This window comes from Stegastes partitus, unplaced genomic scaffold, assembly GCF_000690725.1.
Source record: "Stegastes partitus isolate 25-593 unplaced genomic scaffold, Stegastes_partitus-1.0.2 Scaffold383, whole genome shotgun sequence".
In the NCBI taxonomy this organism is placed as follows: Eukaryota; Metazoa; Chordata; class Actinopteri; family Pomacentridae; genus Stegastes; species Stegastes partitus.
In genome coordinates this window covers 458,077-476,606 of record NW_007578114.1, presented here as the reverse complement: position 1 = coordinate 476,606, position 18,530 = coordinate 458,077, and the positions used below count along the sequence as shown (strand labels likewise).

At 41.5% G+C, this 18,530-nt stretch overlaps 2 protein-coding genes across 4 annotated transcripts in view; one reads left to right on the top strand and one right to left on the bottom strand.

Moving 5' to 3' along the window:
- Positions 1–14,614, top strand: part of kcnn4 (potassium intermediate/small conductance calcium-activated channel, subfamily N, member 4) — a 26,901-nt gene extending 12,287 nt beyond the window's left edge. Inside the window, exons 4-9 of one of the 2 annotated variants that reach the window (XM_008285035.1) lie at positions 5,169–5,304; positions 7,434–7,544; positions 10,820–10,941; positions 12,104–12,173; positions 12,942–13,108; positions 13,224–14,614. In XM_008285035.1, the coding sequence (XP_008283257.1) occupies positions 5,169–5,304; positions 7,434–7,544; positions 10,820–10,941; positions 12,104–12,173; positions 12,942–13,108; positions 13,224–13,227 (610 nt within the window). In that variant the 3' untranslated portion in view covers positions 13,228–14,614. Of the gene's footprint in view, positions 1–5,168; positions 5,305–7,433; positions 7,545–10,819; positions 10,942–12,103; positions 12,174–12,941; positions 13,113–13,223 lie in introns of those variants that run through there. The other variant, XM_008285036.1, reaches the window with a different exon arrangement.
- On the bottom strand, positions 13,898–18,530 carry LOC103359614 (zinc finger protein 44). Of its 2 annotated transcripts, XM_008285038.1 has the most exons (3): positions 18,460–18,530; positions 18,248–18,296; positions 13,898–16,676 (listed from the first exon to the last, which is right to left on the bottom strand). In XM_008285038.1, the coding sequence occupies exon 3, from the start codon at positions 16,644–16,646 to the stop codon at positions 14,667–14,669; it is 1,980 nt and encodes a 659-aa protein (XP_008283260.1). In that variant the 5' UTR covers positions 16,647–16,676; positions 18,248–18,296; positions 18,460–18,530; the 3' UTR covers positions 13,898–14,666. The 2 variants fall into 2 exon arrangements, with proteins under 2 accessions (XP_008283260.1, XP_008283259.1); XM_008285037.1 differs by having other exon boundaries at positions 18,248–18,513.

The window sequence follows — 18,530 nt, the reverse complement described above, 5'->3', positions numbered from 1 at the left end:
AGAGGCACAATGTCTTGTTAATTTTTGTTTTCAGCCGCAGGCCAAATAGTCAATTTACAATTTAAATTGCACAAGATAAGTAATACATCTTAAGACATCAAACTGTGTCCACCCGGCCTTTTCCTTCTGTTTTTGACTGCAGGTTCTGGGTCAGTCTTGCGTTGTTAATCAGTTTGCAGCTAAACCTAATTGACACACTCTAATGAAAACATGTACGAACGGATTCTTAATTAACTTATAAAAACAGATGCGTTTTTGTTCTGTCTGTACACTTCACAAAAAATCTTCTTCTGGTAGACCTCAAAAATAAAATTAAAGCCGCAACGGCGATGGACGGGTCCTCGCCGTACGATTGTCGGCCTTCGCGCGCGTCAGGATGTGGCACAAACTTACTAGCCACTTCCTGTTTAGTGGCGAGCCGCGGTGGCGTGCGTGTTGGCCGTGGCGGAAACGCACTCTGGCTGAGACTCGGAGCGCTCGTGTAAAGTTTCAGGTTTGTACAACATACCCCCTAGGAAGAGATCGATTTTCAAAAATGGCCAAAAATGGCCATTTTTGAGCGAAAATGGCCCGGCATGCTCGCCGTTTTTCCAACATGGCGGATTTCCTGTTGGGTTTACAGAAACATGCTAATGGATTTTTTTGTGTGTCACAAGTTGTTACACATGTGTGCCGAATTTTGCAGTTGTAGGTGAAAAGTAGCCGCGCTGGGACTCTGTTGAAATATTACAGGGGGCGCCGTTGAACCGTATTGCATTTTAGAGCTTGGCGACTTTTTTGTTCGTGCCGACCAGCTCTATATGCCTATGAAGTTGCGTAGCTCTAGGCCAAATGTGCTTCTGACGGGACTCTGTTGAAATTTTCAAGGGGGCGCTGTGGAGCCATTTTGGCAGTGACATGTCCAACTCCCTTAAAATATCAAATTTTTCGTCAGTCCTGGTGTGTGTGGCGATTTTGGTGAGTTTTCGTGAGTGTTTAGACCCTCTAATTTGAGTTTCTAAATTGCGTCAAATAACGGTTTCAGTGGGGTCCTTGCACTGTTAGTGCTCGGACCCTAATTAGGAACCTTTAAATGTGTATAACACGGGCTCTTTGGGTTAAGTAGTTCCAGAGTCAGTCCTGACCTCCCTGATGCCTGAAGCAAAATCCTGCAAAAGGGGCCCTCCTACCTGAACATAGAGGCTGACACACCAGTGCTTCCACTTCAGTCCTGCCTCCTCTAAAACTCCATCTGTCCATTTAACAATACATACACCTATAACGTCAACCTGTTGTTTTCCATTAAGTCCAGAGATGTAACTGAACATCGACTGAGAGACGAGACAATCTTGTTTTAAAATGATCTGCACCTCTGAGGAGTGCAGTCACACCCATATATATTGTCTGGACTGGTCCCTGCAGAGGTTGCTGCTCCAAAGTTTAGTTTTGTGCAAACCAGCTGTCTTGTCAGAGTTTATAAACCATGTTGCATTTCACTCTCACTTTTATCAGGCACAAAGTAGCACAATACAGTCATGAAAGCGGCTGCAAGCAAGCAAGAAACGAACAATGAAAAGCTGCACTGATCAGATCAAGAGACGATAGACAGATGCACTGCAAAAGAGTGACTTACATTACTGCTATTGCGGATATCAAACTTGGAAACGAGAGAACACAAGTTTTGACACAAGTGGCAAACATGGACACCCGCTTGGACGCGAGGGAAAGGCGGATAATTTGTGTGGCTATAGGGCTGCCCAGCACACTGCCGCCTGCTTTATTGATGGGAAATGCAACAAGCGCATCAAATATGGGAAATGTAAAGGAATGTAAAGAAAACAGGAGATTTATGAGATTAAACAGGAGGCAGCGAGAGAGGGGTGAGCTTCAAAAGTTTGTGGAACACTTTGCTCTTAGAACAGCCGAAAATGTTTTAAAATGGTCATTCATAGTATTAAAACAGCTCTGTCTGTCCACCATCACCCTCCAAATGTCCACTCACTAGTGTACACTGGTAATATTCCTCCTCAAACCTTGATGGTCAATTTGACTTTCCTATTCAGAACGTATTTCCAGTGACTGATTTCATAATTCTCATCTTCTATTATTTATTTATTTTTTTTAAATCCAGCTTCTCTTCAGTCAGAGCCAACTAAACGTCAACCTGATCCTCTGCAGTCTGTTTGGCTGTCTCAGCAGCGTGAGGTCATTTGAACCCTAATGGGAGGTTTTGCCTTCAGTTTTCCATCCGAGTCCTGTATGTTTTGATTAGTCAAGAGTAATAAAAGACTGATGACTGATAGCTGATAAGACCAACAAACCCTCTACCACCAAGTCAGTTTCTATACGAGCTGATTGCCACATCCGGCCTCGCAAATGGACACTCAGACACAATATGTGGTTGATTTGTGAGCTTTCTACTAAATGTACATTGGACTGGCGTTGTGTAATGTTTTACAAGTTTACCCTCGTGTCTACTTCCTGACTTCCTCAGTACTGTATGGTAGCAGCACTGATAAGACAGTTTGATTAGCAGACCACGCCTGTATCAGTCTCCCTGTAGACATAAATTTATGCCTTGATGCGGTGGAGTTACAGGCAGATTCACAGACATTGATAAGGTTAGCTTCAGGTAAGCACTTTATTGAACAGACTCCTATAGTTTTTTTTTTTGAATTTTCAAAGCAAAGAAAGATATGTATGAATGCAAAGGTTCCTTTTGCAAAACTATGAGACGGAAATATAGATATATTAGAATTCATTACAGATTAAAAAAAAACCAACATATATACAATGGTATACACCTTTAACATTTTTAAATATTTTAAGTACTTGTGAGCAATGTTGTTCAATTTTTCTGTGAAAATTAGGTCGTGTTTATATTGTCAGTGTTTAGTTTATGGATTTTGATCAATCAACTGATTGATTTTCCAGGAAGCCCTCTAAATTTTACTCACTGTGGATTCATTTTTTCACTGCAATATCAAGTGTGAGAATTAAAAATCAGCTAGAACAAGCAAAGTGTAGACTATAGTGATTCTGATCAGACATCATGACTCTAAGCTTTTTCTTTGACGAAGATGATTAGTTCGGGAACCATCACAGAGTTGTTTTTACAATTTCCGGTTGTGATAAATGCTGTAATTTTGGCAATTTGTTTTTAAATCCACAATCCCCTTTAAACTCACCACTACATTTTAGAGTTCAGAGGGTAAAACATACTGGATATTGACATTGAAATTAGGGGTCAACCTGTAGGGAAGGGGTGTCCGTATATTCAACTTAGTCAAACTGAGTTCATCTTCATCTGGCACGTTAAAAGATGCTTTCAGTACTAATTGAAGCTAAATTAACTCCCTTGCTACAAAAATAAAAACACACAAGATAGAACAAAATCACAGTCATCAAAATCATGTTAAATTTTTACATTACGTTAACCATCACTCCGGTCAAAATCCATCCATCCATTATCTATACACCGCGTAATCCTCACTAGGGTCACGGGGGGGCTGGAGCCTATCCCGGACCGTGGACAGGTCCCGGTCAAAATCAACCAGGAAAATATCTCATCGACAAAAGTCCATTCAATCAACAGAATCTGAGCGAAAAATCAGAAACAGACAAAATTATTTTTTTTTCTGTGTAAAAATGAAAAAAGCTCCTTAATTCATTTAGAAAAACTTCCACTAAATATCAACTCAAGTAAAATGTCATTTCACTTCATTTCAGGTCACTGTAGGACATTTTAGGTGATTTCAGTTCACTGTGGTTCATTTCAGCTCGTCTCAGTTCACTTCAGTTCACTCAAGTCATGTCAGTTCAGTTCAAAGCAGGTCAGCATATTTCAATTAACTCGCACGTTTCACTTCGTTCAACTTGTCAGTTCAGTTTCTAAAGGTGTTGGTGAGTGTATATGAGAGTGTTTGTGAGGCTAAGGAAGGTTAGAGGAGGCTAGTCGACAGGGTAATGTGGCCTGAACTTAAGGCAAGAGGAAAGGGGAGAAGCCTGGAGGTTTGGTAAGAAAAACGGAGACTTATCTCAAGTTCACTCTCACGGTCCAACCACGGCTCAGACATCCATCCAGAGGTGGTGGAATGAGAAGCATCCGGTCCTGCTCACAGTCACAGTTTCTCAATGACCACATGTCCCATATCCAGCTGTTTTGTTTTTTAGCTCCACAGCTGCTCCAGTTACTTCAATACATGCAAATTTAAGCAAAGTCAACCAGAAAGCTGGATTTGTCTTTCCAAAAATCTCCTTTTTCCTCAACTCTTGCTTCACTCTGTGCTGTCCACCATGCCTTCTTTGTTTGCCCCACTCAGCTCACAGGTGCCTGAACACCTCACTTCCTCTCTACACTTCCTGCTTGGAGGAAAAAGGGCTGTTCTGTCTGTTTTTTAAAAAATTTTATCTTCTGCTACAACTCATCGATTTGGAGGATTAGACGATCAAATGTGTAACATCATTACAGTCGGCCTTTTAAAAAGTGATTTGAGAAAAAATGATTTATTTAAAACTGCCATACTTTGGCTCTGATGCAGGTTACATGTTGATCTAACAACCTGTCAACACTGAAGGATAAATGGTGAAAAGTTCTCTTTAAACAGATGATATAAAAACAAAATAAAACCAGGTGCTGTAGAAATCTTTTATGCATGTTTAGTGTTGGAGTTTGTATTATTCTAAATTTTGGTCGAATTTTTTGTTCCACTTGAAAAGCAGGATAATATTCTCTTTAAAAAAAACAACAACCTTATAAACATTTTCCAGATGTTCCATTGAGAATATTCTTCTTCCTCTTCTTCTTTTTTTCTTTCTTAGGGTAATGACAGGCACAGTGCTCTACATTTGTGGACACATTACATTGCAGGAACATTTTACAGGAAACACTGATGTCTCAACATCCTCAAAGTGTTTTTTGAACATTGCAATAAGGCTTTTCTTAGTTTGTTATCGCTCAACATAATCTGTGATAACGTCCTCAAAACATCCTCTGAATGTTGCAATCAAAACTTATTACACAACATTTAACCATATAGAAAGTTATAAACATCCTTAAAATGTGAAGATGTGATTATTCTTTACAACTTTTAGCAAATGTTAGCCAGCGTTGTGGGAACGTTCCCTGCTAGCTGGGCTCCATAAGAATGCATTTAACAGGATTTCTTCCTTCTTGCTGGCCCCTGCAGGCAGACCCAAGCCTCCACAGGTCACATGGAAACAGCTCTGTGGCTCATAGCGATCACCTTCCTCACGGTGGGCTACGGGGACGTGGCACCAAACACCAGCTGTGGCAAGGCAGTGTGTCTCTTCACCGGCGTCATGGTAACCAGGCTGATTTCCTTCATGAGAAAATGTCATACAAAACTGTAGATTGTTTGGGGTTCATTATGAGGTTTTAGAAGATGCAACTGTGTGCAAATATATAAATGACTCAGCACTTGTTGATGCATTTAAAGTTGTTTTATCAAGTGGTTGTTTTGGCCTCTTGTCAGAAAATTATCCAGCCAGCACAGCAGCAGTGGTGATTTTAAGATATTTAATTCTCAGTTTGGTAAGCACATGGAGGGGAGATGTCTTATCTTTGTTTCACTTCTGTATTTGTCTGCCTCTCTGATAAAAAACAAGACGCTCTGTTGCTGTTCCCTTCATTTCGTCCTGCTGTGTTCAAACCTACCTTATCATTTACTCCCGTTCCTCCCTGTTCTGTTCTTTCCCTTCTCCATGTGCTCGACTCCACAAGTCATGTCCCGGTTTCTTGCCCCATTGCTCCATTCTGCTGCGTTTAGTTATGATTTCTGTTCTCCTCCACACTGCTCCATAGCATCCTCTCTGCTTTGTTTCATCCCCTTCTGTTCCATTGCAGCAACTCTTGTCCCATTTTCTCACTCATTTTTCCAACTTCATTTGTAGGTCAGTTCAGTTCGGTTCAATTCTCTCCTTTACTTTTTTTGCAAGCCCAGCTTCTTCTGTGCTGTTCCGCCAGTTATTTTGGATGCACTAAACTCTTCCCTGTGATTTAGATCCCAGCTGTGAGTTTATGTGTGATCTGTTTTGTGCTGAGCGATGACGATGTTTCACTGCTCACCATCATCAAACCGTGTTAGGATGTCGTGAAATTTGTCAATTAAGCTTTTTCTGTCAAAAGAACAAATTAAAGCATCTCAGGGGGAAAATAGAGAAAACATTGCAGTTAGTTTGATACACATGGTAATGCAAACATAAGGTTAAGATTGAACAAGAGAGGAAGGTCAGAGATAGTAAAGCTAGATAAACAGTAAGTCACTGACAGCATGGAGTGGCTGTTGAAAAGATAATATATCAATGCTTTAAATTCCGGTACGAGCAGATAAGAGTCACCACCGTAGCTCTGGATGTGGGCACAAGTCCGGCTTAGACACCTCTGTGACAGAATGGAAAACAGTCTTCCCGATCTTTCCCTCTCTCTTTCTCCATCTCCCTTGTTTTTATAAGTTCCCCCCTTATAAGGGAAAACTTTCCACCATATCCATTTTTAGGTGGTTTATTGCCTTTGGCACCACTCCAAACAGGAGGGTGTGCCAACCTGTGCCCATGGTTTGGAAAAAAAATAAATTTCCCCCACTCCCATCATCGGGGCAGCTCTGGGATCCAGTGACTGGGGTGATGCTCACACCTGTAATATGGCCCAGAGCCTCCCTGGTCAGAAACTTCGGCTTTACTCCAGCTGTAACTCAATTTGCAGCTGCGCTCAGGGGCTGACAACACTGTTTGCATCCCATCACTGTGTGCGGACGGATCCAAGGAAAGAGTTTGTACCTCCCAGGTTTCTCAGACGATGTAATGATAGATATTTTGTGGCTGCTGGAGTGAAGGATAAATATATCTTTCAAAACTCTGGCTGAGGCTTTCTTATGCTCATGCTTGGTCTTTCTCTCTCTCTCTCTCTTTCTTCTCTAATGCAAGCTGAAAAAAGGAAAGCAGGTAAAAAACCTTTGTCATTATCTGTGGTGGATGTGGGCTCGGTGCAGTGTTTTGTCTTTTTGTGTGTGTGTGTGTGTGTGTGTGTGTGACTGTGTGGATGAGGTTTGCTCTGTGGCCTGCTGGGATATTTACCATCAGTCTGTAGTTCCCTGTCCAGCAATAGCACAAAGCTATTCTCAGAGGAACCCCGCAACTATTATAGAGCCATAGAGGCCTGTTTAACCACTGAACTTTTTGTGTAAATATAACTTTGATTTATTAGACTAAACCATTTAAGGTATAAAGAGCAACACTGACTTTTCTGAATAAATTCTTTCCTTTGAGGGCAATAAAGGAGCAAAAGAAACAAACCGCGCTGTTGAGGGTTGAAATCAGCTTTGTTTCACTATCCTCGGTCAGTGTTACATAATCACAGGGGATCTGTTGAGAAGACAGGCAAGTGGTGCGTACAGTGCATGAGAAACCATGCTAACAGCTGTGTTGGGTTTCAGGGTGTAGCCTGCACTGCCATGCTGGTAGCAATCGTAACAGAGAAGCTGGCGCTGAACAAAGGAGAGAAACACGTGCACTTCTTCATGCTGAACATCCAGATCTCCAAAAGGGTAAGAGCATGCAATGTTCTCCCAGCAAACATGTATAGAAATGTCACTAATTGTAAATATGCCAAGTTGTGCTTTCTTTCTTTGCATTTCTCTTTGCATCCATTTGACAATTAATTAGAAATCTGACATTTTGCATGAATTTTGCTGTTTGTTATTTGCAATTCTGGAATTTATTTATTTTTTATTACTGCTGTTTCAAAATGGGTGGTCACTTTCGTTTGATGCACCGTTCCTACCGTCCAGCCAGCTGTTGGTTTCTGTTAATTTTATTCCCCCTATGAAAACCAGCTTGCAGACATTTGAAACTTGTTTAAGTTAGATAATTCATCAAAATGAACACCATGCCCGTGTTTATTGTTGTCAAAGTCACTGGAACATTGCGTGGTAATTCGAATGTAAGTGCAGAATGATTTGAAAAGTCTGTGCTTCATTGCCACGCAGCAATAATATAACAAACTAACAGCGCTTTGGTATGCTTTGGAAAAATGCTTGGCTAGTTATGTAAAATATGTTATTTGTACTGGAGGGGCCAAAACATGTGAAATTCCATTTAATTAGAAACCACAATAAGGAAGAATTTTAAGATTTTTTCTGGAAGAGCATCCAATGAAAACAGTCTTTACTATTAACTAGTTTTAATTATTAACACATTTCCAGCTCAGTATGTGTCACATGACTGATTCTTAAATTAGAAAATCGTCTTAACTGTAGCGTCAGAGGCCCACATGAAGCAGGATTTGAGGTAGTAACTTCAGGTTTAGCTCTGCGTCTTTACAACAGCGGTTTATTTCTTACTGGAGTGCATCATCGCCGTAACTTATGCAGCACCTAACCTGATCCAAAGCAGGCTATGCTCTAAATAACAGATAAACCACCGCTTACTGACCATTTCAGTTCTCTTGGGAAATGCCGTCACCATTCTTAGAAGATTCCCTGGAGCTCGGTGCGTGGATCGTGAGAGAGTCTCCTCTTTCCCGAATGAGATATGAAAGATGCAGATCATCAGTGGAGGGAGCTGCAGTCTTTCAAAGCAATGCAAACTGATAGAAGCATTAATGCCTTGATGACCTTAGCAGATTTCCAACAAACCTACTGACTGGGTAGAATTATGTTTTTACATTCGCTGTTTACTTGCTTCCACAAAGTTTATCGCCGCCAGAGCTGAAAGAAGAAGAATACATCTGCAACATATTAATTTAATGGAATACACAGTTGTAATTCTAGTCAGATCTGTCCGTGCCCATGATGAGGCAGTGATATTGATAAGTCTATTAGCTCACACAGTCTGCTTTCCTGTCTGCTTTGGCTGCAGCAGATGCGTTGCTTTCGGTCTGTATTACATTTTTAAACTTCTCGTATTAGTTTAGAGTTACAGTGTGATTGTTGGTTCAGGACTAATTTGTGTGAAAAAACTTTAAAAACCAAGTAAAAAGTGAAAACTTATTTCTAATCCTAACAACTTCCACCACTGGGCACAGTCGGTCTTCTTTTTATTTGTCAATTTCTCATCATTTATCAGCTCTATCTATACTGCTTTTATGAAAATTGAACAATAATTAACTTCAACTGACAGATATTGCAATGTGTTCTCTTCTTGTGAGAAGTATAAAGCTCTGGATCTGTCTGTGTTTGGTCATCTGGTGCCGTCATGGATGGGTTTAGAGAATCTGGGTTGATTTGAGTTAATTGTGTGAATGTTTAGCTATTGTTAGGCTTAATGAAGCCTGATAATAAAAACAGATCCTGGATTTGTTGCTTCTTAAAACAGGCTGCAGACCCCTGGATTATGATCAACAGTTTATTAGATATGTGAGGGTACTTCAAAAAGATGCGACCGTCTTCCTTGAAGGGCTGGAGAGGCTTGAAAAATGCTGGACCAAGTGCACCGAAATGAAAGGAAACTATGTTAATAATGCAAGAACAACGTTTTCTGGTGAGACCAAGAAGTACCTCTGCAACATATTAAAGTAAGTTCTGTAATGGGAGCTAAAGAACCTGAAAATAGTTAAAATTGCTTCATTTGGATAATTATCTTTCTAATCAAATGAACTTCCCAATATAAACATATATTACCAGTCAGGTACCCTACCTCCCATCACAAGTCACTACAGTAAAGTAAGACAAAAAGGCGGATAGAGATGTCAGGATGGATGTGTCACAACTTTCCACTTTGCAAGCCTGTTTGGTTTTTGATATCTTTAAAAAAAAAAAAAAAAAAAAGTGATTATTTTGGTCCCCAAAAAAGAGACACGAGAGAACAGGATAGTGTGGGAAAAGAGGAGGGAGATGAGATCTGCCAACGTCTTTATAGGCCTTTCAAGGCGTCAAACAGAGGAAATAATGTTATCTTTGTCAGGAAAGAGGCTTGTGTCAGTTCAGGACGGTGCAGCAGGAAACTGAGCGTGCGTTTGAGCGTGTGTGTGTGAACGTGGCTTTGCAGAGGCTGTTTGTAGGCTTGGACAGGTTTAAAAGTTTGCTTATTGATGGTAAGAAGTTGGATGAAGGAGCTGGAAATGAAATTGCAGGCATCCAAGGAAGACACATGATTGCGTATAAGGACGGAGGGGGTTTCTACGGTGGTTAATTCATGCTACAGCTCCTTGCCAAAATGCAAAGCAGTATCTGGCTGCCGCTGCTTCGGAGGATACAACCGTTTCCTTTCTCCTGGTGGCTGCATCCTGTCACTCGGTGCATCTTTACGCCTCGCTCGCGGTTGTTTTGGTTTGTGTGTGTGCGTGCATCCTCCTGAGCTATCTGGTGCAGTCCAGATTTACACTGATGGGAACAAGGGAAGACATCTGGATGCAAACACTGACAACCTCTATTAATAACCCTCACAACAGGGCCGGAGTGACATCATCACAGGGCAGTTACAGTGATTTGGGCAGGAAGGCAAACAGACACAAATAGAATCAAAGAGAAAGAGTGCAAAAAAGGTGATCCTGGAGAAATCTTGCAATGTCAAGGCCTACTTTGGCCTGTTCTTCAGATTCTTCTATATTACTGTGAGTTTCTTTGCGAAAATAAGACCTAATAGTTCTTTATTATCTGAAATCAGCATCATAGAACAGAAGGGTGGAACAGGAAAACTATCTGGATTTAATCAGCTGGCTTGGATGACTCATGCTTTTACATCCTGCACTAAAATGTCTAAAAAGATTCAAGCAGCTCTGTGTGATTTTCGTCGGCCAGGCTTGCAAAGTGTGACTGACTTTATCTCGATGCTTTTATCTGCTACTTGTCTGATCGGTTAGTTTTCCGTCTTCTGTTTCCAGATCCGCCACGCAGCTGCTAATGTGCTAAGAGAATGCTGGCTCCTGCAGCGCACAAACCTGGCAAAGGGCAACCGCGAGGAGCACCGGAGACACCAGAGATGCCTTCTGGAAGCCATCAAAGTGTGAGTTACTGTATCACAAAACGATGCCTTCGGGCAGGCTGTCTGTGTGTGTGTGTTCGGGGCGAGGGATGTAAGTGGGTGCTGGTTTGTACGCCTTGCATGTGTATTTTATGGGTCATTAACTTAGTGTCAACATGCTTAACCACAGAGTCATCGATTTTAAAGGATAATTTAGATTACTAATTACATTCGGTTGCGCCTTTTATGTGGGTAGGGCATGTGTGTACAAGGGTCCACCCGTTTATTGTGCAGAATGCATGCCAAAACTATTACTGGCCAGTAACTAATTAAATAAGATAATAACTTACAGTGTTTGACAGTGCTATTGTGCATCCTTTCCCTTAAGATAAAGAACATAATGATGAGGTGTCAACTTTATAGATTGCTTTGCACTTTTCTTTTTTCCCCATTTGAGATGCTTCCTTTTGCTTCTCTTCTAAGAACAAGTGGATTGCACAAAACAGGAAACCCACAAGTGGGATTATATGGTGTGTTATCCTGACAACATGTGTGGAGGGGTTGCCCTTCCTGCTTTAAACCGGCCTGAACCATTATAAATAAACACTCTGTGGAAAGTATGAGAGGGAGGAACCTCCACACCTTGGGATCGAGAGCTGTAATGAGACCATCCCTCCATCACTCTAAAGTCCTCGCAGACCGGGTGCTTTATTGCAATATCGGTTTCCATGTGTCTTTTTTCGGTGCAACTTTTGGTTTCATCCATCCAGGGTACTAAATTTAGCCCTTTTCCATCTCTATATGTCAGAAACCTTCTAGCAATGTTTTATAGCTGTTTAACAAACCCAGCATGACTCCTCCAGGTTGAGTAGTGGAATACTTGATTGTCAGCATATTCTTCCACAAATCGGCGCTCCTGTATCGTGCCAGGGGCTGCTCCATTCTTCCAAAAATAGGACGCTCCATCTGCAGATGGGCACTCCCGAACTCTTATTAGAGATTTTAAACCCCAACACGTCATATTTCTTTTATTATATTAGTCTGTTTGATCCAAATAAAAAAGGATCTTTCACTTGTAAATGAAATTACATTGATTCCTTTCTCTTTCTGTGCCCAGGTGTAATATTTATAATGGAGTAATTAAAATGTGGTTATGGAATACTTGACTAAGATCTAACAAACTTGTTTTTTTTTGTCTGCACAGATTTCGTCAATTACGCCTCAAACAAAGAAAACTGAGAGATTACGTCAGCCAGATGGTGGACCTCCCGAAGGTAAATATCAGCTGTCATTGGAATATTTTGCACATGCTTCACTGTTAAGACTCCATAAAAAAAAATTCACTGCACTATTTTACAGTCTGCTGCTTAGAAGCTAGCTATTCAGACACATTTGCAAAATGATGAGATTTGAATTCCTGACGAATGAATCCCGAGATTCATTCGTCAGGAATTCACGGGCCCTGAGAAGCTTTTCCATGTAGAGATGCAAAGACATTACCCAGCGAGACGTTAATGTGCAATTCGTGCATTGTAATTGATTGATGTATACGGAAAATAAGCCAAGTTTTTCCAAGATTGCACGTGTAGCTGCTTGGTTAAAAGTAAACCATGCAGCGGTCACTTTCCAATCAGTTACAGTCCAACAGGCGCGCAGTAAACGAACTCTCTGACTGACTGAATGCAGCTGAGCAACAGTCTCAAAGTAAAAGAATAAAAAAAAAAGATCTGCTGCTGTTGGCTTCTTCTTTTTTTTGAAACTGCCAATGGAGTTGCCAAATGTGGGACGTGTTTTCTATGCGGGCAACACAGGGTGTGGTTTTGAATCCGGCCCAGCGATTCGACTTCAAGTTGTCGCACAAATGTTTCAGTATCGGACACACCAAAAGCCTCGCCACAAATTTTCAACATAGTTTTAAAATGTGTCATAGAGTCCAGCAATATCTTTGTGGTTCTACTTTGACCTCTAAGTGTTTTCTTTTGTTGTATTGTTTTGAAACACTACAGCATTTGCACTTTGTGTTGCATGTCGGATTTCAACAGATGCAGATGATCATGTGCGACCTCAGCGCCGACTGGAACAACTCCTACCGCGAGCTGGAGCAGCGCATCCTCTCCATGGAGCAGAAGCTGGACGAGCTGAGTCGCTGCTTCCAACAGAGCTCTGAGCTGCTGTCTCAGGTCCTACGACACCGCAACCCAGAAATTAGGTAAACAGCACTTTCGGCTGCCGGTGATGCTGAACAACACGCTGCAGGATGTGGTATCTACGCTGAATTTGAAAGTCCCAGCATTGCAGATTTTTCTTTTTTCTTTTTTTTGTAGGTGACATGGCTGCACGCACTTGTTGAAGCGTCTGCAGTGTTTTCATCTACAGTATCCACCAATCCTCTCCACCCAGAGCTGCTTCAGATCCTTAACATGCTGAACCACTTGGAGGACTGGCATACCTACTAAAGATCTCATCTTCTGGCCCAGCGCTGAGTGCACTGCACAATGACTCACTGCTGTAAAATTATACAGATAAAATAAGACTTCCATTCACTGTGGGAAAATCACTGCAGTTTGAGAAATCTGTTGAGTTTTCAGCAGACGCGTTTGTGACGGTGCACAAATTCAACTCAAACGAGGACTGTGGAGAATCTTGTTCTCCACAATAACAAAGGATCTCCAAACTGCTATTTGTAAAATTGTATTGATGAACTCTATTATTGCCTTATTCCTGTGGAATAAGATATACATACTGTATATTTCACATGTTAATTTTATTTTCTTTTTTCAATCTTAGCCCAATCAGCTCTAGAAAACACCTCATAAATCATTTTTCCCCCATTAACAGACAGTTGACCAAGTTGATTATTGTTTGAAGACAGGCCGATGAAACGTAACACAGTGCCTCCTGAATATTCTGCTTTCCCGCAGCCTTCCAAGTGAAATATGAATGAAATTGTGTGTTTTGACGATCAGTGGAGAGAAGAAACTAATTGTCGATTCAGATATTGTGGAGAGGAAACTTTATTTCAAATTGTTAAGTCCGTGGGATTATCTTGGCTTTCAACTACAGCTCCTAGAATAACGTGTACATTTTGGGTTGTAATCATCTGATGTAGGAAAAGCATCCCGCAGTTTACACCTGCTCTGAGAACAATTAAACCTGAGCTCAAGTTGCTTCGTTAGCTCATCATTCGGCAACCCGACTGCTCCATCTAGTGGACAAGAGTTTGGGAAACAAATTATGTGGGGCTATTAAAGTTAAAATAATGATGATTATATAACAACCATTAAAAAAGTCCTATGCTATTTTCAACCTGAATATCAAGACCTCTTCGGTGTCTCAAAGGAGCACAAAGTCTGCATTGGCTAAACTAAAAGCAGAAAACAGGAGGACTCCGACTTCCGTGTAAACTTCACTGATAAAAATGCACTTTGTGACGAAACAATTGCAAAACTGGACTTACTTTTTCTCTGGAGGATAAACTGGAGTTTTGATGTGTTTTAACTGAATCCAATACTGAAAACAGTTCCCTGTGGGTTCATTTGTACTCAAAAGAACGTACAAGGAACTTACTCTAACCCTGTTTACTATGTATCATTTGCACATGGTGAAAACAACCACCCAGGACATGCTTAGAATCCAAAGCCATTAAGAATGAATGTGTTTTTGCTTTGATTTTGTCTCTTGGTAACATGAATTAAACAAAACAGTGACAACCTGATGACATGTGTTAAATCTCCCATTTGTTTAAACACTTGACAAGTGCTCCATGGTTATTTCACGGGCTTCTTCAATTGTTTACTTTTTGTCCTGTTTTTAAGTTGATGCCATATGTAAGCTGAAGGCCTGAAAAAAAGTTGTCCACAGTCACATGTAAACGGCATTCTGCACTTGGTCTTAACTTTACTTTTCCACATTCGGCCAGAACGGGATTTTTTCAGTGATTTGCCCTTCAGGTGCTGAGCTAAGAGTTTAGCTCCTGTGAAAGTGTCCCCGCAGCTGACGCAGATGTAGTTCATGGCCTCCGCATGCTGGACGCAGTGTCGCAGGAGGTGCAGCCGGTGCTTAAAAGCTCGGCCGCACTGGCACCGGTGCGAGCGGCGGCCTCGGTGGAGGTAGCGGTGGCTGATGATGAGGGAGGGCTGCCGCAGGATGGCACCACACTGCCGGCAGGGGTAAGGGGCCTTGGAGCGCCAGCCTGTGTTCATACGTTTCATTAAAGCCACATCCTGGCTGTCATTCTCGAACATTGCCAGAATTGTGGGCGATGGAGGAGAAACAGAGTCAGAGGCAGCTGCAGTGTCTGGAGTTGTGTCGGTGGCAGTAGGAGGGATAACTAAAGTTGCAGATAGACAGCTGGAAGGCTGGTTGGTTGGCTTATTTACAGCACTATGGTTCCTCGGTTTGTCAGGTGCAGCAGCAGACACCGTGTGCATCGAGACAGGATGAGTGCCAGGTTGGGAGGAGGTCAAGAGAGAGGAAGGGCTAGATTTCACAACAGTGGACCCTGCATTGGCTTGCCCAGCGTGGAGCTTTCCATTAATGGCCTGGTTTGCTATGTTTGGACTACATATGGCTGACTGCGCTTCTGTCCTGTGCACACCTCCTGTGACCTTTTTATTAGCCAGCACTGATGGATCAGTAATAATGCGCACCTTGGTGCTGACCACTGATGTGTGAACTCTGGTAACGTGGTCTAACAAAGCCTTCTCAGAAGAGAAAAAGGATTTGCATATGTTACATGCCTTTGGCAACGACTCGGAACAAAAGAGGACCAAAGATGATTTGTTTCCCTTGGGACACTGGTGGCCAAAGTACAAGTTCTCATGAGAGAAAACTTGACTGCAGATGTGACATGAATACAAAGGCATGAGGTGTTCATTAAGTGCTGTCTCAGTTACAAAGAGCTTCTTGCACAGAAAACACTGATATTTTACTCTTACACCACTACAGTGCAGCAAATGGAGCTTAATTGATCTAAACGGCCCTCTACCACACACAGTACATACTGAACTTTTAGTGTTTGGAGAAGATGCAGGGGTTGTTTTAGAGTTTGGGCTGTTAGAAGAGTCACTGGAATCATCAGTTGAGCTTGAGCCGCCATCTGATTCGAAATCACCCGGACACAGGTCTGTGCGTTTACTGCGCTTGCTGTCCTCATCATCGGAGTCAGAGCTTGTTGAATCATCTGCTTTCTCATGATCACTTTCCATGTCAATATCATTATCGTCTTCACCCACTATGTACTCCACACTGTTGTCAGATGTCTCAGGTCTCTTGGGCTTCATCTCAGCTCTTTGATCAGGCCTCCACTCTGACGCTGAGTCACGTAGTACTGAGTTCTTGTTTTGGTGCACAGTCACCTCATTAAAAAAGTTGTCACTGTTACGCTTCTTACGTTTGACACCAGGAATCAAAGATGAAGCTTCGTGAAATGACGCTGAGTCCGTGCAACGTGTCTCTGCATGCTTGTTCAGCTCCCACACGTTACTGAAAGACTGATGGCACTTTTTGCAGAGGGGTGGCGAGTGCGCATTATCCAGGTGTGTGGAGAGCGACGTCAGGCGGCGAAAAGTAACCTTGCAGATGTGGCAGGTGGCTTTGATATTGTGGCTTTGATAGTGTGAGATCAAGCTTGTTAAGTTGCTGATTTGTTTGCCACATTCCCAGCACTTTGTCTTTGGGTGTGCATTAGACATCTGCCTTTTTGTGGACACACACCATTCTTCTTCACTGCTCGAGTCTTCGGACATAAGGAGGTGGTCAAGCAACCTCTGGGTGGTCTGCAATGCAAAACAGAACTTAAAGTCACTTAAAGTAATTTGAAATAAGTCCCTGTTACAGGTTTTCTACATCATCATTATCTTCATTGCAGCACAGCGACTACCAACTTTTTCACCTCAAATAGCCTCCATTCAAAAAAAGCCCCTCTCATGCTGACGTGTTTATTTGGACTCCTTTTCAAGCTAATATTGGTAAAATTAATTTTCCTCCACTCCAACTATCATTGTTTAGGTCAGTTTGGTAAGAGCTTTTACTATAACACCTATCCATTACGTTTAGATTACAGCTGTTTCAACTGTTCATCCATATATATTTCATAGATATTTCTGCTATTTATCCACTCTGAGCTGTTTCAACTGCTAACCATGCTTTTATCCAATTATTTCTGTTTATTGTTAATTTTAGCTAGCTTTCATCCTTTAGCTAACTATTTCTATTTTTTTTACACATATTTCTTTAGAAAACCGTTTCACCTGTTAATCCCGACTATTTGCTGACAACTTTTTCAACTATTCATTCACTGTGTCAGTATTGTGGTTGTCTATTGCAACTGCTGATTACAGATACACAAACTGAGGTATACTACATATTCTCTCCTCCGTCCAACGCTCCACGTTTAGTTCCTTTCTCTTACTTTAAAAACTTGTGAGGTTCGGCTCTAAATACTCAGGATAAGGAGTCGGTGGGGGGCCACAGGACCAACAGGATGATCCCAAATCTTTGACAGTGTGTCCCTTGTTGCTTCATAGGCAAGTGTATAATCTGAAGGTATCATGCACTTTTTCTTAACTAACAGAAATCATGTACAGGGTCATGGTAATCCTAGGAGCTTCAGTAAAACTAGACTTTTCCTTGAGGGATGTTTCACCTCTCATCCAAACACTGAAGAAGCCTCTTGGATGAGAAGTGAAACATCTTTGAGAACCTACAAAGAGAAGTCCAATTGCTTTTCACAAAGCTCCTAAAAATAAGATCCACTGACGGGGTTCATATAAGGAGGACCTATTTTAAAATACTGTATACTGGATTTTGGGGGAACAGATTGGTGTTTTATTAGTGAACACATTATATTCCAGTCAGCCTCAGGTGACCTTGCTCCGAGTGCAAATGAGCAAATACTACCAAACTAGCATGCTAAACTATGACAGTAAACACAGTATCCCAACCTTGCATATTAGCATAGTAAATGTGAGCATGTTAGCATTTAGCTAGCAAGTACAGCCTTTTTGGGATGCTAGCAGGACTTAGGCTCTTGTTCTTTTATGTCATTGTCATTATTTTTGTCTACACTCAATATCTCTTTTAGAAAAAGTCCAAAATTCATACTTTTTACGGTTTGCAGACAAAACTGTTCATCCCATAACTGAAGAAAGTATAAAATCAACAATAATGACCATTTAGCACAACAACCATAACAAATGCGGTAAAGGTTGTGTAGTCACACTCAATAACACATTAAAACGGTCTTTGGTCATCTGTTATGTCCGTTTCTATGTAAGTAAACTACTGTTGTTGAGCTATGAGCCAGAACACATCACATTACACGACCAGGACTGTAAACTGCACTTACCCCTGTCCACAAGTTCAACCAGGAGCCGACAGTTAGTCCAAGTCACTGACTGTAGAAAATACAAACAGCTCGCGTTCATTTTAACTTGTATGTGATGAATTGGGATTTCAGATAAATAATCAACGTCGATTTAAGAAATATATCTGAAGAACTTTCATGTGTAAATGAGGTGATAGTTAAAGTATGACTGAGCGCATTATAATGAGAAAAACCTTTTAATCTTCATATTTGAAGACACCGTCCTGTTGTTCATGGCGTCCACTCGCTGAGCAAGTCCATATCC

What these genes read in the sequence shown, in the direction of transcription:
- LOC103359614 (XM_008285038.1), bottom strand. Translation starts at nt 16,646, where the DNA reads ATGTCCGAAGACTCGAGCAGTGAAGAAGAATGGTGTGTGTCCACAAAA.